The 19,651-nt window shown below is 35.4% G+C and overlaps 1 protein-coding gene across 4 annotated transcripts in view; it reads left to right on the plus strand.

Annotated features, from left to right (window-relative positions):
- Positions 1–19,651, plus strand: part of LOC117335196 (IQ domain-containing protein H-like) — a 36,088-nt gene that overhangs the window by 11,032 nt on the left and 5,405 nt on the right. The window contains exons 4-17 of one of the 4 annotated variants that reach the window (XM_033895181.1): positions 179–266; positions 596–715; positions 3,884–3,961; positions 4,567–4,735; positions 5,082–5,308; positions 5,956–5,970; positions 10,569–10,702; positions 11,963–12,040; positions 12,686–12,794; positions 14,009–14,236; positions 14,654–14,804; positions 16,133–16,308; positions 17,665–17,937; positions 19,325–19,513. In XM_033895181.1, the coding sequence (XP_033751072.1) occupies positions 179–266; positions 596–715; positions 3,884–3,961; positions 4,567–4,735; positions 5,082–5,308; positions 5,956–5,970; positions 10,569–10,702; positions 11,963–12,040; positions 12,686–12,794; positions 14,009–14,236; positions 14,654–14,804; positions 16,133–16,308; positions 17,665–17,937; positions 19,325–19,513 (2,035 nt within the window). Of the gene's footprint in view, positions 1–178; positions 267–595; positions 716–3,883; positions 3,962–4,566; positions 4,736–5,081; positions 5,309–5,955; positions 5,971–6,703; positions 6,815–7,610; positions 7,713–10,568; positions 10,703–11,962; positions 12,041–12,685; positions 12,795–14,008; positions 14,237–14,653; positions 14,805–16,132; positions 16,309–17,664; positions 17,938–19,324; positions 19,514–19,651 lie in introns of all 4 variants that reach the window. The other 3 variants (XM_033895179.1, XM_033895180.1, XM_033895183.1) reach the window with 3 other exon arrangements.

Raw genomic sequence — 19,651 nt, forward strand, 5'->3', positions numbered from 1 at the left:
TATAAATCATTACTTACTCCACCGTGGTCGTGTCTACCTTGCTATGTCATTTAATTATTGGAGAGAAGATGCTTGATTGTTTGTATCTGACTTTCTATAATTGATTATTATCTTATCCAGGAGACATTCTTTCATTGGTTGTATCAGACTTTCTACAATTTGTCCTTGTATTCATTAGGGAGAAGCTAAGACAGCCACAACCTCCAGGGTCATTGTTACCAAAACGACAACAGGTCCAGGTTTCAGGACCGTCACCAGGGCAACAGGTAAATGTCACAAGGTCAAGGTCACTTGTAAAGGTCGCTAAAAGTTACATAAAGCCTAAGTGTCCACCATTAACGTTACAAAGTTATATTACTATCTCAAGTTTTGATCACAATTTATTTTCCTATATATATGCTCCTTTATGATAAAATCCATGTACAGTTATGCTTATCTGTTTTTCAACGATATAAGCTGTTTTTACTAGGTCTGTCCCTCTGTGTTGGACTTATGAAGTTGTGCACCCAAGATTGTTAAAAAAAAAAAGTTGTTTCCATGGTTGCATCTTAAAAATTTCATTGTTGAAAACCAATTTTGTTTATATGTTCCCCAGACAAAACACATGTTAACACTAAGAGCTGTGCTGAACCCAATGCATGGACAAAACCGACAATCTCTCAACGACAACTTTGGTATCCAACTTCCTCTTATACCACAGCGTGTAGAAAACAAGGTAGGTCTGCATCTTATAACAGATGAAAACAAGAATTTCTCTGTTACATGTCGGTTGAAAATTTGGTAGGCCTATCAATCTTCAGCATGTAACAATCTTCTTTTTTTTACCAAGTATCAAAATTAATGGAGGTAGGATACAACCAAAGTTGATACAATTACATGTAGTTGACTGATATTTATTTTTTCTTTTATTTTTAGGTCACCTGAGACAAAGTCTCAAGTGACCTATTCTAATCCCCTTTTGTCCGTCGTCGTGCGTCCGTAAACAATTTACATTTTTGACTTCTTCTCCAAAACCTCTAAACCAAATTCAATGAAATTTGGCTGGAAGCTTTTATGGCTAAAGGTCAACCAAAATTGTGAATTATATGGTCCCCACCCCCCAGGGGCCTGAGGGGCGGGGCTAAAATGGGTCAAATTGACTAAAATTTCAAAAATCTTCTTCTCTACTCTCAGATATGGTGGAATCAAACACTCTTCATAAATGGAAGGGTCTTAAGGTGCTTTACCATAATTGTGAATTTCATGACCCTGGGGTTTCAAGTTTTCCCCTTGGGAGGTGGTAAAATTTACTATAGTTTATATAGGGAAATCACATTTTTGACTATAATTTGTTTGATTTTGATTGGAATTCATTCTAACTTGGTTAACATTATCAGCATTGGATGACAGTTTGATGGCATGCACATGTTGGCCTTGACTGACCCCCAGGGGCTAATGGGCGGGGCTAAAAATGGTCAAATTGACTGAAATTTCAAAAATCTTCTTATCTACTCTCAGATTTGATGGAATCAAATACTCTTCATAAATGGAAGGGTCTTAAGGTACTTTACCAAAATTGTGAATTTCATGACCCTTGGGTCTCATGTTTGCCCCTGGGGAGGGGGTAAAATTTACTATAGTTTATATAGGGAAATCACATTTTTGACTCTAATTTGTTTGATTTCAATTGGAATTCTTTCTAACTTGGTTCACATTATCAGCATGGGAAGACAGTTCGATGACATGCACATGTTGGCCCTGACTGACCCCTAGGGGCTGATGGGTTGGGGCAAAAAGGGTCAATTAAATTAACTGAAATATTTCAAATCTCAGGTGACCGTTAAGGCCCTTTGGGCCTCTTGTTAGTACATATATTGATTTATTTCATCCATAATTGTTTATGATATCGAACAATATACACGCTCGTGCTTCCATACGGACCAACATACGTGATTAATATAAGTTGACATTAATTGTTTCACAAATGTTGTAAAAGAAATAAAGTTTACATTACAGTGTACATAACTCAACTCCTAGCAAATAAGTCTTTTATGTTTGGGTGCCATATGAGGCATTTAAATAGACAAGTTATATTTATTTTACTTTTGTTTAGTATCATAAACATTATTTGAAATTAAAAAAATGTCCCTGTTAAACAGTAAAGCCGTTTTGCTGTAGTCTTTATTAGAAGAGAGAATCTTGTCTATTATTTTATATATAATGTCGTGGACCTTGTACAGAACTATATAAAGGTCACGGTGATTTGTTTGATGTGGATCACTTTGTACATGTAACCACCGATGTTTACAGAGACAGGTCAGACTCATACAAAAGGATAATAGTGGAATGGTCATAAAAGTGACCAATGTGAGTAAATACCGCTGACCGCAACATGCTTATTGATGATTGTAGTTTGTGTGTTTGTGCAAGGTTTAATTTTACTGTACAAAGGTACATAACGCAGAAATGTACAGTTACTGTAGTAAATTAACATGGTCAGAGGAATCGTCTCCTACATTTACATCAGTAAACTGATCAAGGAGATTGTGTTCTAGTTTTACATTACATTATTGTACTTCATTAAACTGGCCGAGGGGATTGTGGTCTAGTTTTACATTGCTTCATTAAACTGGCCTAAGAGATTGTGGTCTAGTTTTACATTACATCAGTAAACTGATCAAGGGGATTGTGTTCTAGTTTCACATTACATCAGTAAACTGACCTAAGAGATTGTGTTCTAGTTTTACATTACTTTATTAAACTGGCCTAAGAGATTGTGTTCTAGTTTTACATTACTTCATTAAACTGGCCGAGGTACATTACATCATTAAACTGGTCGAGGGAATTGCCTTCTAGTTTAACATTACATCAGTTAACACGCCTGAGGAATTGAGCTCTAGTTTTACAGTACAGTTTAATATATATCAACAATGTTTGCTATTGTAGTATACCTTACCCTTGAAATTGTATCAAAATTATAGATAATCTTTAATCAAAAAGCAGTTTTATTTCCACATAAAACATCATAGATTATCTGTAATGATAATTTCTCTATATAGAGAATATTATGTCATATCAAGGAAGGAATATAAAAGTTTTAATTAACAACAGTATGTGGTGATTGTGTGTGTTGAGTTTAGTTTGTGGTGACTGTGTTTGACATATGTTGAAATTTAGACTTTTAGGGCCATATGACATAACATTGAGAAAGAAGGCTTGGACATGGTATTTGCTAATAGACTGGATAACATGTGTGTTTTATGATCTTTTGTGTATACAATGTATCATTTATTAAAGTTATGCCATTATATTTAATTTTCCATTCTTTGTACGCAAAATGCGGCTTTCAGATTTGTTGAGATTTTGTTCATACCTCTATGAAAAATAATCCACAAATGGCATGAAAAATGTGACGTCACAATACGGCCATTGGCGTTGCGTATTGATTTGTGAAAAAAAATCCCTTATAAGATCAGTTAAATTGTACATAAAACATGTTTTGATTTTAAAAGTCAATTTCAAAAATTAATTATAAAATTTGATGTCAATTATATTTTAGTTTCATAGGGATATGAACAAAATTTGTTTACAAACTTTTGTAAGAATCCGCTACGTAGATTCAAACAGTTTGCAAACAAATTTTTACCATGCTGTGATTTGTTTATAAATATATTTTTCCACAGAATGTTGTATATCTGATCATAATTTTTTTACATGTAAAAGTCTATCTGAAATAGTTGAATTTAAACTATTGCTTGTGTGTATGGTTTTAAAGGGAACTAAGTAATGTATATCACAGACTTTTTCTGAAAGAACATTAAGATTTAGTATCAAAACTTTATAAGTTTAAGAAGTAAGATATACCAATCAAAATTAATAAAAATTATAATTTTCTCTCCTCCAGAATATCCCACGACCGATTATAGGAACCACAGTAGAACCACTGGCAGTTTTACCACGAGCCAATAGGGTAGACCCACAGGTAAAAGTATTAACCATATGCATACACTATACTGATATAAATATCATTGTCTTACGTCATATTAATCTTACAGCAATGATGAAGTAACATTGTCATACGTCATAATAATCATACAGTAATGACAAATTAACATTGTCCTACGTCATAATAATCTTACAGCAATGATGAATTAAAATTGTCATATGTCATATTCATACAGCAATGACGAATTAACATTGTCATACGTCATGATAATCATACAGCAATGACAAATTAACATTGTCATACGTCATAATAATCATACAGTAATGACAAATTAACATTGTCATACGTCATAATAATCATACAGTAATGACAAGTTAACATTGTCCTACGTCATAATAATCTTACAGCAATGACAAATTAACATTGTCATACGTCATAATAATCATACAGCAATGACAAATTAACATTGTCATACTTCATAATAATCATACAGCAATGATGAAATAACATTGTCATACGTCATAATAATCATACAGCAATAATGAAATATCATGCCATTATAATCAGAGCATTTTTTTCTTATGTAATTATGAAATAAATCAGAAATGGTGCAGATTTTGTGAAAATGTTTGTGTGTTTAGATTGCCCCTCCCCCTATATCTGAAGACGATGCTAGGAAAGGTATCCTGAGTTTACTTGAGAGGGGTTTGATCCCACCCGCAGCAGAGCTAACCTTAGACCCTTCACCAGTCCGACACAAGACTGCCCCCCTCCACGACCCACATGTAAAAACTAAAGCACCTCAGCCAGGTAAGGAGGACCTGTTGTATCTACCTACCACTATCTAATGAATAAACAGATGTTCTTTTTAGGTTAAAATCTTACTTCATATCTACATACAGTTTGATTTTAGTTGCTTTCTGATGATATCGATAAGCTTCAATTTTAACCACCTGTCATTATAAGGACAGTGAGTTAGACAGTATCTTGTAACACTTGACTCTAAAATATGATAATGTACATGTCCTCTACTCATTCTGTGGTATATGTTATCTTATGTAACATTTAATAGATGTATATATATATTTATTTTAAATCTTAAATTGAGTTTAATAGCGTGACCTGTTTATCCAGTGCAAAATGTTTTTATTTCCAGAAATGTCGCATAGCCTAGCAGGAGTAAAATTAGACATAACGCCAACAAAGAAAGCAGAAATTGATGATAATGTGACGCGGATACCCATAGTCCCTCCGCACCCATTGTCTGCCCATAGTACGGAGACCAGGACCCCCTCGGCGAAGACTAGAGCTACCTCTGCCTCTATGCCACAAATAAAGACACCAGCCACCCTTAAAACCTTTGATCTTCCACTTCAGCCGATGGTATGTACACAGATCTAAAGAGAAACTGATATAATTCTGTTTCTATGTCTTGTTTTGAGTACTAAATTTTCATAGCATGTATTTTCTTTTATCATATAATTGGTTTGATGTTCAACAAAGTTATTCTAATAAAGTATGTTTTATTTATTTGATTTAATAAATTTAAAGTATGATAAATATTATAGATATAACTGCATGATTTTAGTTAAGATTTAAAGAAGTGATATTCAAAATGACCATGTCATGACTATTGTGTTGATTGCATGATTTAGTGTTAATATGACCATTACCTTACGTTTTGTTTCACAAGAAAATATCTAAACAATCAGAGAAGCTTTTTAGAATTAAAGAAGTTGCAAGTAACCTGTATTGAACTGCTGGTATTGTTTCTCTTCTGATATTGAAATGGAAAAAAAGTCCTGTATTGCAATGCCAAATTTTAAAACAACAATTAAAGATCATCATCAATTCAGGTTTTACAAATCTGTTCTTGATTTAAATGACATCAACAATACACAAACTACATATGTAAACAACCGTTTACAATATCGTATAACTTTAGCAAACACATAACATAACCCCCACGTGAGCTTGGAGATTTATGAGATAGAATTTGGAGATGATAGTGAAGCATTGCCTAATTTCAGGATCAATATTATGGGGTAAGATACTATAAAGACAAATTGGTACCCTGCAGATGTGTGTGATATTAATTACTTCACAGTGACATGTTGTTGTTTTCAGTGCTTTCACATTGTTAACAGTTGAGACAACAGGGGCCAGTTCTTCGCTCTAACCAGCTTCATCACAAGAGAAAAGTTTCTAAAATCTTTTTATTCAAAAGTTTAAAGTAATTGTTGTTTTTTTTTTCAATTTAGTCAAAAAACATATTTCATATATTCTGAACTTAACTTAAGTTATAAAGTTCAGTTAAAAAATAGGAGTTAAATATTAAAATTGGTTTAATGCTGACCAAGCATTACATTAACCTGCTGGTGTAAGCTGAGTTCTGTAAGCTGAGTTTTGAACAGCTGGACCCAAAATGGTTTTGTTATTGTTTTTGATGACAGCTTTAATTTGTTTATTTACAGAAACTATTACATTATACTAAGGGGGGAAATATAGATAATTACATTGCAGCTTTACAGTTTACACATCTGACAGGGCCACAATATATTTCTGCAGAAATTAAAGGAAATTTTATTGTTAAAATTCATTCTTTATTGAAAGGCATTACATAACAATTTAATTGAAATCACTTCAATAATTTTTGTGTGAAGCTTCTTGTTTTCCAAAATTGCAATATATAACTTCTTTTACTTCACCTTCTGTCAAACATTTTATAAAGTGAGGGCGGCCTCATGATTGATTAAGTTACTGTGTAATGTATTTCAGCCGACAACATTGCCATCCCCTTCGCCTGATCAGTCTGATGGCCATAGCCCAATAAATAATGCTGCCATTAGGTCGGCGTCATCAAAGCGAGGCTATCGATTTCTCTTTAGTGTAAGACTTTTACGATGTATTCGGTACAGGTTCCGGGTGTTTCCTACATTATCTTTCCACAATTTTTTCTCTATTTAAGATCACAGGGACGGTCAGAAGATTTTATTTTTCGACCACCAAGAATTTAGTATAATAGCATTCCTCTAGGGAAGGATGGTTCTTTGTACATCTGTTGGTCCTACAGTATTATAGACAGTTGGGGATCAAGGTTTGGGAATGGTGTATGTTTGGTTGTTTTGGTCTGATCTAATTTACTACTAACATTTTGACTTTATTTCAGGGACCTAAAATACGATTGTTCAAGACGGTACCAAATAGCTATAGTTACTGTGTATTACAAAATGCATGATATTGAATAAACTGCTTTGCAGCAATAAAAATGTGTCAGAATTATTACAGACACGTCAGTAGAAACACACAAATCACAGCATCAGAGGCATGGACAACACCCAGGCTCTGGTTGTCTCCGTATAGGCCGAGCACCAATCACTTGGCTTCAGAGTATTTTCTAGTCTCTCTTTAAATTGCATTTGCATGTATATATAATTTTTCCTATTTATTGAACAGTTTAATGTTATTCAGATAACAATCAAAAGTACATTGGCCTGGAAATTGTTGTAATAAACGGCTGCAATTAGTTGTGAGAGTTATAGAAAATACTGTCTTAGTTAGACTTTATATCAAATAAGATATCTGATTTTGACTGAACTAGCTCCATCAGTGGCCAAGACAGAAGTGACAAATATACACACTTGTGTTAGACAATGACAAGTTGTCGTTCACTTGCCTTTTTAAGGAGTTGATACAGTCACCAGAGCTCAACAAGATCATCCATATTCCGGGACAGTCTCCCAGTACAGTCAGGCCTGCGGATGTTACCTACCTACCCCATATTAAGGTTCACACACGACGCATGCCTGTAGCTTTACCCTCTATAGATACTGTAGTGCTAAACCTCCTTATTTCGTACCCTTTCTCGTCAGTCTTTCTGTTCTTTGTATGCTAACCTAGTAGACATTAAGTCCTCAATACATCTTTCAGTTGTGTCCAATCCTTCTGTAATCTTCTGTTGGCCTTTCATCATGTCATCTCCATATTACAGATGGCTGGGTCTGGAAGTTTCTGATTTGTATTGAACTAGATTTGTCCTTTTAGAATTATTTATCTCTAACACAAATTACATCCTTACCCAAGCAGATATGTGAGAATGCGTCATTGTTTAGATTGAAGGTTTCTATCATTGACCATAATGGTGTTGTGTGAAATTTTACCCCGAAACTGAACTGTCACCCCATGGAATAAAAGTTTTCTACAGCATTTTATTAAATGCACAGCTGAAAAATATGTACATCATGTTATTAAAAAAAGTATGCATGTTTTCCTGTGGTATCCTGATGTTTTGTCTGAAAGTAAAAGTCAGATGAATTTAGTTATCAAGAAAGTAGAGGTTGGTTATCAAGAAAGTAAAGGTTGGTTATCAAGAAGGTAGATGTTAGTTATCAAGAAAGTAAATGTTGGTTATCAAGAAAGTAGATGTTAGTTATCAAGAAAGTAAATGTTGGTTATCAAGAAAGTAGATATTGGTTATCAAGAAAGTAGATGGTTATCAAGAAAGTAAAGGTTGGTTATCAAGAAAGTAGATGTTGGTTATCAAGAAAGTAGATGTTAGTTATCAAGAAAGTAGATGTTAGTTATCAAGAAAGTAGATGTTCATGGTTATCAAGAAAGTAAATGTTCATGGTTATCAAGAAAGTAGATGTTGGTTATCAAGAAAGTAGATGTTAGTTATCAAGAAAGTAAATGTTCATGGTTATCAAGAAAGTAGATGTTCATGGTTATCAAGAAAGTAGATGTTCATGGTTATCAAGAAAGTAGGTGTTGGTTATCAAGAAAGTAAATGTTGGTTATCAAGAAAGTAAATGTTAGTTATCAAGAAAGTAGATGTTCATGGTTATCAAGAAAGTAGGTGTTGGTTATCAAGAAAGTAGAGGTTGGTTATCAAGAAAGTAAATGTTAGTTATCAAGAAAGTAAATGTTCATGGTTATCAAGAAAGTAAATGTTAGTTATCAAGAAAGTAGATGTTCATGGTTATCAAGAAAGTAGATGTTCATGGTTATCAAGAAAGTAGATGTTCATGGTTATCAAGAAAGTAGATGTTCATGGTTATCAAGAAAGTAAATGTTGGTTATCAAGAAAATAGATGAACCTTGTTAAAACTTCGAGATATCCAAAGTATTCAAGTTTTTACTGCAGAAATAAATTTTTACTTTGAGTTAAGTAGGATGTTTGAGCTATCATAGTTTGTGATAATGATGTTAGACTATAATATATGATAATTCAGTGTTAGTAATGCAGTTGTCTTGCATGCTACTCTACTGTAGCGACCTTGGCCTCTCATCTTGACCTTGTGCTCAAAATTTTCAGAAGAATCTATTCAAAGCAGCTGGGCTGATCATTATTCTTGATTGCATTGCCTGGTACATGCATGTTATTATGTATACGAGTATTACAATTCTTTGCTTCAGTGCAAATTGTCTATAGACAACCAGCTTTGAGCTCTTCACAATTTTACGTTGGCCGTCACACAAATGCTGGAATCCATCTGGAATGATTCTGATGTATTACCTCAGTGCACATGTAGTTAAAAGTAGTTACACACAATTACTAGGCTTATGACTATAGCACACTGCTGTAAAATATATAGATACTATGTAGTTTATGGTTACACACGCACACAAATATCATTATATCTGTAGGTACTTGTGATTACTTAATTAACCAAAGATTATATTAGTACACAGCTGAACAAGTTAAAAAGTAATGGCTATTTATGTATAGTTACACAATTTATGCTTATGCACATACCTATGTATAATTAATGTTTATGTATTATGTTGTCTGTATCTTTGTTTTTTGACTGACTAGAACCGTAATTTACATACTACGGTCTGTAGTTACTGGTAGTGGGTAACTAGGACCGTTGTTAACATACTATATGGTCTGTAGTTACTGGTAGTGGGTAACTAGGACCGTTATTAACATACTACGGTCTGTAGTTACTGGTAGTGGGTAACGGGTAGTTGGCCGTAAACCATTTACTATCAGTAGTTACTGGTAGTATCGGGTAGTTGGCTGTAATCCATTAACTATCAGTATAGTAATTGGGAGTAGGTATCGGGTAGTTGGCTGTAATCCATTAACTATCTGTAGTAATTGGGTGTGGGTTGTTGGTGTAGGTTTTGTCTGTAGATTTACATTATCTCTGTTATCATCTCTTTTTATACTCTATTGTACAGTCTGTTCTAGTAATCCATTTTAATATTTTACAAAAATGAAAGGTTTAAAAAGAAGTTTTATGAAAAATATGAACAAAAATACAAAAACTAAGTATGAACTGTTAAGCTCTGATTTAGGGTAGGTTAATAAGGAGACATTGCAGTCAAACATTAGCTGATGATGTGAGCACTGTTATTGATTTTTATTGGCTGAAGTATGAATTAACCTCTAGAACAATTTCACAATTATTGATAAACTTGTTTATAGCTTGTCAAATATCATTGCTTATGTTGACATGCTATGTTGATATATCCATGCAGATTTACTCAGGTACATGTAATAACTGTATACTATGATTTATGACATTCATAAGAAGCTTTATTATTCTACGCCTGTTAACGATGTATGCTATGTTTTAACCACTAAGATATGATAACTTCATTAAGTATAATGTATTTTAACTGTCTCTGTCCACAGCCACCACCTACAACCCCCGCTAGTGGTGACATCAAACACCTTACCCACAGGTTCGCCATCCAGAATGGAAAAATACGGGACACGTCTGCCGAGTTTTTGTCTTTCAAACAGCACTATTGTCTGACCTGGGGAAGGTAAAGATATTAGCCTAATCTAACAGCCTCTGACAGTGAGTTTTATACAAAACGGTTCCTGGCAGCGACACATGTCCAGATAATATAACGCCAGCGTCAGTGTTAAAACATGAAGCAGAGAAACGTTAGAAAGTATGATGTCAGAAAGCTCAGGATATCTTCATTTGTTACAATGTTTAATGTTGTATTTCTGTGTTCATTTTAAAAATTTATCTTCAGTGCATTTTTGGTATCTTAAAAAAATCATGTGACATCAGTCACCCAAACCAGCAACAGTAAGTCACGTGTCTTTTTCCCTGCTATTCTGAGAGGAGATAGATACTTAACGGAGACTGTAGAACCTTTTACACTTACCTGGTTACAAACAGCAGTATTCATCATATACTTGTAGTGATAGCGGTATTCATCATATACTTGTAGTGATAGCAGTATCATGTGTGGTAAGAGAAAAAAAGCATGGTGAATACTTTTTAATACTTTATTTTCTTTTTATTTGATCGTACACTTTAAATGTTGTCAGTGCTATGCAAAGTTAAGTTTTAATTACATATGTATATATCCAGCAATAAGCCGAAGAACCAGCACCTCAAAGTACGAGGGTTTGCCTTATTACACAGTAACACAAATATGTTCTGTTGATCTGCAGTAAGTTTTGTATAGTGGGCTTATTAGAAGACACAGGCTTATTGCTGGATAGCTATCTCTATCACAATACACACTGAACACATGTTACAATTTTATAATCTTTATACTTTTATAAGTAATATCATCCTTACCATCACTTTATCTTATATTCTATACACAAAGATATATATTTTTATATAAGCCTATGGCCGATATAGCCTTTAGTGGCCTATATTCTATGCAGATCAACATATTCTCTACTTATTTATGTATTCCTCAAATTCTTTTATCTCGGTTACATGTTTCTTATTAGTATATTTACTATTTTATCATGCTCAGCACCACAACAAATTTTGGAAGTGTCTGTCCATCCATCTGTTCATCTGTCTGCCTTTCTGTGTAGAAAACAAATTTCTTTTAACAAAAAAGAAAGAAATGCTGATACTTTTACAAAAATATTTTAGAGGGCATGTAATATAAAATACAACACAGGAAAAGTTTTTGTGTTTGACAAATGTTCCTATAATGGAGAAAATTACCGCTAATTGATGTATTCAAGGTTAAACATTTTACAATTGACTGAACTTTGTGGTTGAGAATGAATACTTTAATGTGGCATTTAAACTCTAATTACAGTATTGTATCGATGATCAAACACCTGGAGAAGATGACACAAGAATTCAGTGTTCCTATTGCCTTCATCAATGGAGACAAGTAAGTTTTCTATCTAACCAGAGACAAGTAAGTTTTCTATCTAACCGGAGACAAGTAAGTTTTCTATCTAACCGGAGACAAGTAAGTTTTCTATCTAACCGAAGACAAGTAAGTTTTCTATCTAACCAGAGACAAGTAAGTTTTCTATCTAACCGAAGACAAGTAAGTTTTCTATCTAACCAGAGACAAGTAAGTTTTCTATCTAACCGGAGACAAGTAAGTTTTCTATCTAACCACTCAATATAATAGATACCTGTGTCAACCTGACCTATTCTTGGCGGGGAGGCTCTCTGAATCTCATATAAGTCATATTGTACCACTGTTTTGTCCTGTCAATAAAGCATTATACCTAGTTTTTTTTAAGACAGTCTTGCTTTTCACACACATTTTCTCCATTTCAAATTTGAAAACAAGTATGAAATTAATTAACCAATGTAAAGGTTTTCATCTTCACCTGTCCTTAGCTGTTTTGAAGATAAATTCTAGAGGCAAAAATATCCAATATTATCCAATATAAGTAATACAATGATAATTTTGGAGTCACTGTATTATTGATGAAATGTTTCCTATGGATGTGGCAGTTTCTGATTATCAATGATATGTGTCTATACTGCCGTACTAATCATGTATCTGTATGATTGACAGACTTGCTGACCTATCTCTGGAGTTTGAGTTGGAGAAAGCTCCAAGTTTAGATGATCTATTGGCTGTCATTGTCAATCGAGAGGATGTGGAGGTCATCATGAACCGACCCGTAAGTTACTCCCACTAAACATCCATTTGTTGTCTGCCATTGTCAATCGAGAGGATGTGGAGGTCATCATGAACCGACCCGTAAGTTACTCCCACTTAACATCCATTTGTTGTCTGTCATTGTCAATGGAGAGGATGTGGAGGTCATCATGAAACGACCCGTAAGTTACTCCCACTAAACATCCATTTGTTGTCTGTCATTGTCAATGGAGAGGATGTGGAGGTCATCATGAACCGACCCGAAAGTTACTCCCACTAAACATCCATTTGTTGTCTGTCATTGTCAATCGAGAGGATGTGGAGGTCATCATGAACCGACCCCAAAGTTACTCCCACTAAACATCCATTTGTTGTCTGTCATTGTCAATCGAGAGGATGTGGAGGTCATCATGAACTGACCCCAAAGTTACTCCCACTAAACATCCATTTGTTGTCTGCCATTGTCAATCGAGAGGATGTGGAGGTCATCATGAACCGACCCGTAAGTTACTCCCACTTAACATCCATTTGTTGTCTGTCATTGTCAATCGAGAGGATGTGGAGGTCATCATGAACCGACCTGAAAGTTACTCCCACTAAACATCCATTTGTTGTCTGTCATTGTCAATCGAGAGGATGTGGAGGTCATCATGAACCGACCCCAAAGTTACTCCCACTAAACATCCATTTGTTGTCTGTCATTGTCAATCGAGAGGATGTGGAGGTCATCATGAACTGACCCCAAAGTTACTCCCACTAAACATCCATTTTTTGTCTGTCATTGTCAATCGAGAGGATGTGGAGGTCATCATGAACTGACCCCAAAGTTACTCCCACTAAACATCCATTTGTTGTCTGTCATTGTCAATCGAGAGGATGTGGAGGTCATCATGAACAGACCCGTAAGTTACTCCCACTAAACATCCATTTGTTAACTGTCATTTTCAATTGAGAGGATGTGGAGGTCATCATGAACCGACCCGTAAGTTACTCCCACTAAACATCCATTTGTTGTCTCTGAAGCTGTCTCACAGGATGTTCTCATGATGTATTATTGCAAATCATATGCAACAGTTCAGACGGTGTTTGTGGGGTTAAAAAGGGGAGGCAATCAAAGAGGCCAAATACATCAGTCATTTTATGAATGGTGCTTTCAGGGAGATGATTTAACGGGGTTAAATACATCATTGTTCATTCACAAAAACTACCATACATGTATTTTATCTTTTTTTTCAGGGGAGACGATATAAGGGGCCTAATGGGAAAAATGTGGCAGCAACTCGTATCCAGTCATCTTGGAGGATGTTCCGGGATCGTTCTGAGTACCTCGAATATCGTAAGAAGAAGTGGGCAGCAGGTGTTATTGCCATTTCTTGGATCATGAACATAAAGATGTCACAGGTCAAACAGAAACTCAAACAGAGTCGAGAAGATCAACTGGAGGCATTCAGGCGTAGGGCAAAGGTCAGATATGTCATAAAAAACAAAGGTTTTCAATAAGTGTCTGAAGGTCAGATGCTATCAGATCAGGACTTTCAATTTGTAGGATAGTTTAGCTAGTGTCTCATCAGAGGAGTTCATCACAAGGCAAAAACATGTAGAATCTATACAAGAGGCACAGCTAAATATTTCAGAGATATACATGGTCAGGGTCAAAGGTCACAAAGTTCAAATATTAGGTTGAGGTCAGTATTATTTTAAGATACTGTTTCATTCTACTTTAGGCTGAGTAATTATTGTTCAGGTATATGATATATGTTATGGCAGTAATAAGTTTTTAAAGAACAAGGTCATATCTAAGGGCCACAAGGAGATATTTCAAGTTTTCTTGACCTTTCCAAAAAATTGTAATGTATATCTAAGTTTTCTTGACCTTTTCAGAAATTTGCAATGTCCTGGGACAGAATTAAGCAGTCTAAGCGAGTGATTATCCATGTGTCCTCCCTAGGACTGTCTCAGAACATTAGAGACACCATCCACGAGTTTGGGATTCGACAGAACACACAGATGGCCCGACTCTGTGATATTCGGGGTATGTACTCTGTGATCAAATATAATGTACTTCCTAACAAGACTGGAGTATTGAAGCCCTGATAGGAGTAGAGAAGCCCCAGTGTGACAGGAGTATTGAAGGCTCTGTATGACATGAGTATTGAAGGCCCTGTATGACATGAGTATTGAAGGCTCTGTTTGACAGGAGTATTGAAGGCCCTGTATGACAGGAGTATTGAAGGACTTGTATGACAGGAGTATTGAAGGCCCTGTATGACAGGATTATTGAAGGCTCTGTATAACAGGAGTATTGAAGGCTCTGTATGACAGGAGTATTGAAGGCTCTGTATGACAGGAGTATTGAAGGCTCTGTGTGACAGGAGTATTGAAGGCCCTGTGTGACATGAGTATTGAAGGTCCTGTGTGACAGTATTGAAGGTCCTGTGTGACAGGAGTATTGAAGGCGCTGTATGACATGAGTATTGAAGGTCCTGTATGACAGGAGTATTGAAGGCTCTGTGTGACAGGAGTATTGAAGGCCCTGTGTGACAGGAGTATTGAAGGTCCTGTGTGACAGGAGTATTGAAGGTCCTGTGTGACAGGAGTATTGAAGGCCCTGTGTACAGGAGTATTGAAGGCCCTGTATGATAGGAGTATTGAAGGCCCGGTATGACAGGAGTATTGAAGACCCTGTATAACAGGAGTATTGAAGGTGCTGTATATACGTATGACAGGAGTATTGAAGGCTCTGTATGATAGGAGTATTGAAGGTGCTGTATGACAGGAGTATGGAAGGAGAAACCATGTTTAGACATGAACATTACCAAAAGAATGTCCAAACTGTTACTTTGTTCAGTGTCAAGGTGACATAGTTAAAATGATAGTAGTAATTGATGGTCATATAAGACAGAGAAAAACCTGACTTTTGAACATTTCTATGGAAAAGACTAGGACAGCAAGTCTGTAAGGTTAGAATGAAGTTTTTTAGGGCCAAAAATTTTAAATATTATCATACAGAGTTGAAATTCTTATATTACTGTTTCTTTCAAGATTTAAAGTAGAGCTGTATTAAGTTTTTTTTATGTAGGAATACATCTAATATTACTTAATGACTAGATTTTTTATATTAGTCCCTTGACTAGTAACAAAATTAGCTGACCTTGACTAATTAACCTCAACAGCTGATTTTAATATGGATGAGGTCATCTTTAAGGTCAAGAATACAGTTCAAAGGTCAATATACATGATGTTAAAATTACAATACATATAGTCTATAAGCACCGATTACACTTACCTTTTAGATATGTGATGCATTAATAATTACATTGCTTCCTTTGTTTCCTCATTGCTACTGTTGATTGTCTACAGACCCCAATGTGGATGTAATATTCATCTCGCCGGTACCCCTCAGTGAGGAAACCCTCCAATACTACAGCAAACTGCTGGGCCTGAAGGCAGCCATCGACTCCGGAAATGTCGAGGACCAGTGTGTCATGTCTGAGCGGTATCGCATCATCACTCCAGACGCTATCAAGAGCTTCCCAGTAATTATAATGAAGTTTAAGTTACATGGAATAAAGTTTGATGTGTGATGGGTTAGTCTATGTGATTGATTAGTCTATGTGATGGGTTAGTCTATGTGATGGGTTAGTCTACATGATGGGTTAGTCTACATGATGGGTTAGTCTGCATGATGGGTTAGTCTATGTGATTGATTAGTCTATGTGATGGGTTAGTCTACTTGATGGTTAGTCTATGTGATTGATTAGTCTAAGTGATGGGTTAGTCTATGTGATGGGTTAGTCTATATGATGGGTTAGTCTACATGATGGGTTAGTCTGCATGATGGGTTAGTCTATGTGATGGTTAGTCTATGTGATGGTTAGTCTATGTGATGGATTAGTCTGCATGATGGGTTAGTCTATGTGATGGTTAGTCTATGTGATGGGTTAGTCTATGTGATGGGTTAGTCTACGTGATGGGTTAGTCTATGTGATGGGTTAGTCTATGTGATTGATTAGTCTAAGTGATGGGTTAGTCTAAGTGATGGGTTAGTCTATGTGATTGATAAGTCTAAGTGATGGGTTAGTCTATGTGATGGGTTAGTCTATGTGATGGGTTAGTGTATGTGATGGGTTAGTCTATGTGATGGGTTAGTCTATGTGATTGGTTAGTCTAAGTGATGGGTTAGTCTATGTGATGGGTTAGTCTATGTGATGGGTTAGTCTATGTGATGGGTTAGTCTACATGATGGGTTAGTCTATGTGATAGGTTAGTCTATGTGATGGGTTAGTCTACGTGATGGGTTAGTCTATGTGATTGGTTAGTTTGCGTGATAGGTTAGTCTATGTGATGGGTTAGTCTACGTGATGGGTTAGTCTACGTGATGGGTTAGTCTAAGGGATGGGTTAGTCTACGTGATGGGTTAGTCTATGTGATGAGTTAGTCTACGTGATAGATAAGTCTATGTGATGGGTTAGTCTATGTGATGGGTTAGTCTCTGTGATGAGTTAGTCTACGTGATGGGTTAGTCTATGTGATGGGTTAGTCTACGTGATAGATTAGTCTATGTGATGGGTTAGTCTATGTGATGGGTTAGTCTATGTGATGGGTTAGTCTCTGTGATGGGTTAGTCTATGTGATGGGTTAGTCTATGTAGGTACATTATTGCCATCATTAGTGAATTACAAACTACTTGATTTCAGTCAATTGATGAGCATTATATTGTGCATGAAAAGGAAAACAAAGAGATATTTTAGAATACCATAGTGATGAAATTATACATTCCTGTATATTTGAATATTTGTTCATTTGTTAATGCATGAGTTCAGTCCATCAGGTTGTCACTTGTCAATGACATTTTAGGGAATTTGTTGCTATTTTCTGGTGTTAACTTTCAGACCCATAGGATGTGTCTGTCCACACTCCTCAAGTACAGTCCACGCACCATTAAACGTATAAAAAACTTGATAAAGGGGCGTGAGGCATATATGGTGTCAGGTGTGCCCCACAGTGATGATCTGGCTGTGGCTGATGAGCTGGACGTACCAATCCTGTCACCGGAGCCGGAGGTGGCACACCTATACTCCACTAAGTCTGGCTGTAAGAGGATCTTTGCCAGTGCTAATGTAGACCTTCCTCCCAGTGAATACGATGTGTATAGCCTAGGACAGGTAGGTAGCTGTGGACACAATATTCTGTCTATTGATAAGCTCATTTTAATGTCCCTTCCATTTTATGGGGGCGGGATGGATGGAGTGTTCCCCATGTCCTTATTTTACATTCCTTCTCATTCCAAATCAGTGATATATCTTGAGAGAACCCCTCAACAGACTTGGTTTAAACATATTTATTTGCCTTTGATTGGTTCATAATTATAGTGACAAATAGGATTTGGGCACAAGTTCTAAAACTTATCGAGGCCCTCTCCTGAACATACATCAAACGTTAACAGTGAATCATGGCTGCATATTAGCTATAAATAAATTTGTAAATACTTTACAGTGAATTGGAATTACAATTTCAATTTCAATTGGACCTTGTTATCTCGAGCTCTCCTGATTGCTAGAAATGGGACTCTATCTATTTTAATAATATAGACTCAATAATATTTAAGTTGTGTATTCAATTTTTTAAGATTTTACGTTGCTATATGATTTCCGAACAAATTATTCTTCCTGTTCGAGACAACAAAGTCCGACTGTTATTATTTGGATAAATAGCACTGTTGGAAAGGATTAGCACAGGAGAAAAAGAAAGAAAAAAAAAGAAAGAAAATAGTTAAAAACTGGTTGTTGACAGCTGTTTCAATGCCCAATTTTTAGCACAACATTTTTTACCTGGTAGCCACATGAATTGATTAAAATTTTAAAGTTGTATTTCTTAAGAAAGATGTGTTAAGGTGCTAAAAACGGTCTGTATCTTTAATGTATTTGCATACGTAGTTAAAAATCTCATTATTCAGTACTTCAGACAGATTTGGGTTTCCCCACAAGAAGGTATTTATATCATATAACAAAAAGTCTGGAAGATTTAAACTTCTGAGATTGTTTAGTAATTGATTTCTAGGTAGTGTATATAATGGGCAAGAATAGAAGAAATGAAAATTGTTTTCAGTATCTCCGCATGAACACGACGGATCGTTAGTTAAGTTGACCCTAAATAGATCATCCTGGAGAATACTGCATTTGTTTCTAAGTCTTGTGTGTAAAATTGTGAGTTTCCTGTCTCCCATAGTGAGAAATTTTGGAGTTAAGATTATATCAGGTTTTATTTGATTTTTAAAGGCTTGGTTTCAATTCACTTCATAGGGTCAGGGTTGAAGGTTCAAAGAAGCATGGGCATACATGTCTTACAGATATATTTTTTTTAATTATGATTGTCATTATCAATCCATACTTTACAGATCAAATTCTTTCAAAAATAAACCATTTGAGAATAACCAAGTAAATCTTTTGGATTCATAAAAGTAGATACCAGGTTTATGTGAAAACATTTTTATGGAGATAATTCATGAGTTATTCTTCCTATGATGAAGCTTGTCTGTGTATATTCCTTCAGTTACATGAATGTCTGGCCCAACTAGTTACGGAAAACCTCATGGTGAAGCGCTGGCTATTTAAGCTTGATGATGAGTTTGACGGACGTGGCATTGCATATTGTGATGTGACAGAACACCTGCAGTGTTACCCATGGGCGCTTAAGGAGTCACGGCGGTATGGGGAGAAGTGGAATAAAAAGTGGGCACAGGTAAATAGTTCAGGCTCAAGTTGAAGAAACGATATTTAATTTTAAAAAATGTACTTTTCTTCAGAGGTTTATTTATATATAACATCATGTAATAAGCTCAAGCTTAGCTTTCAATTGTTACATTTAGACTTTATCACA

This window comes from Pecten maximus, chromosome 9, assembly GCF_902652985.1.
Source record: "Pecten maximus chromosome 9, xPecMax1.1, whole genome shotgun sequence".
Taxonomy (NCBI): Eukaryota; Metazoa; Mollusca; class Bivalvia; order Pectinida; family Pectinidae; genus Pecten; species Pecten maximus.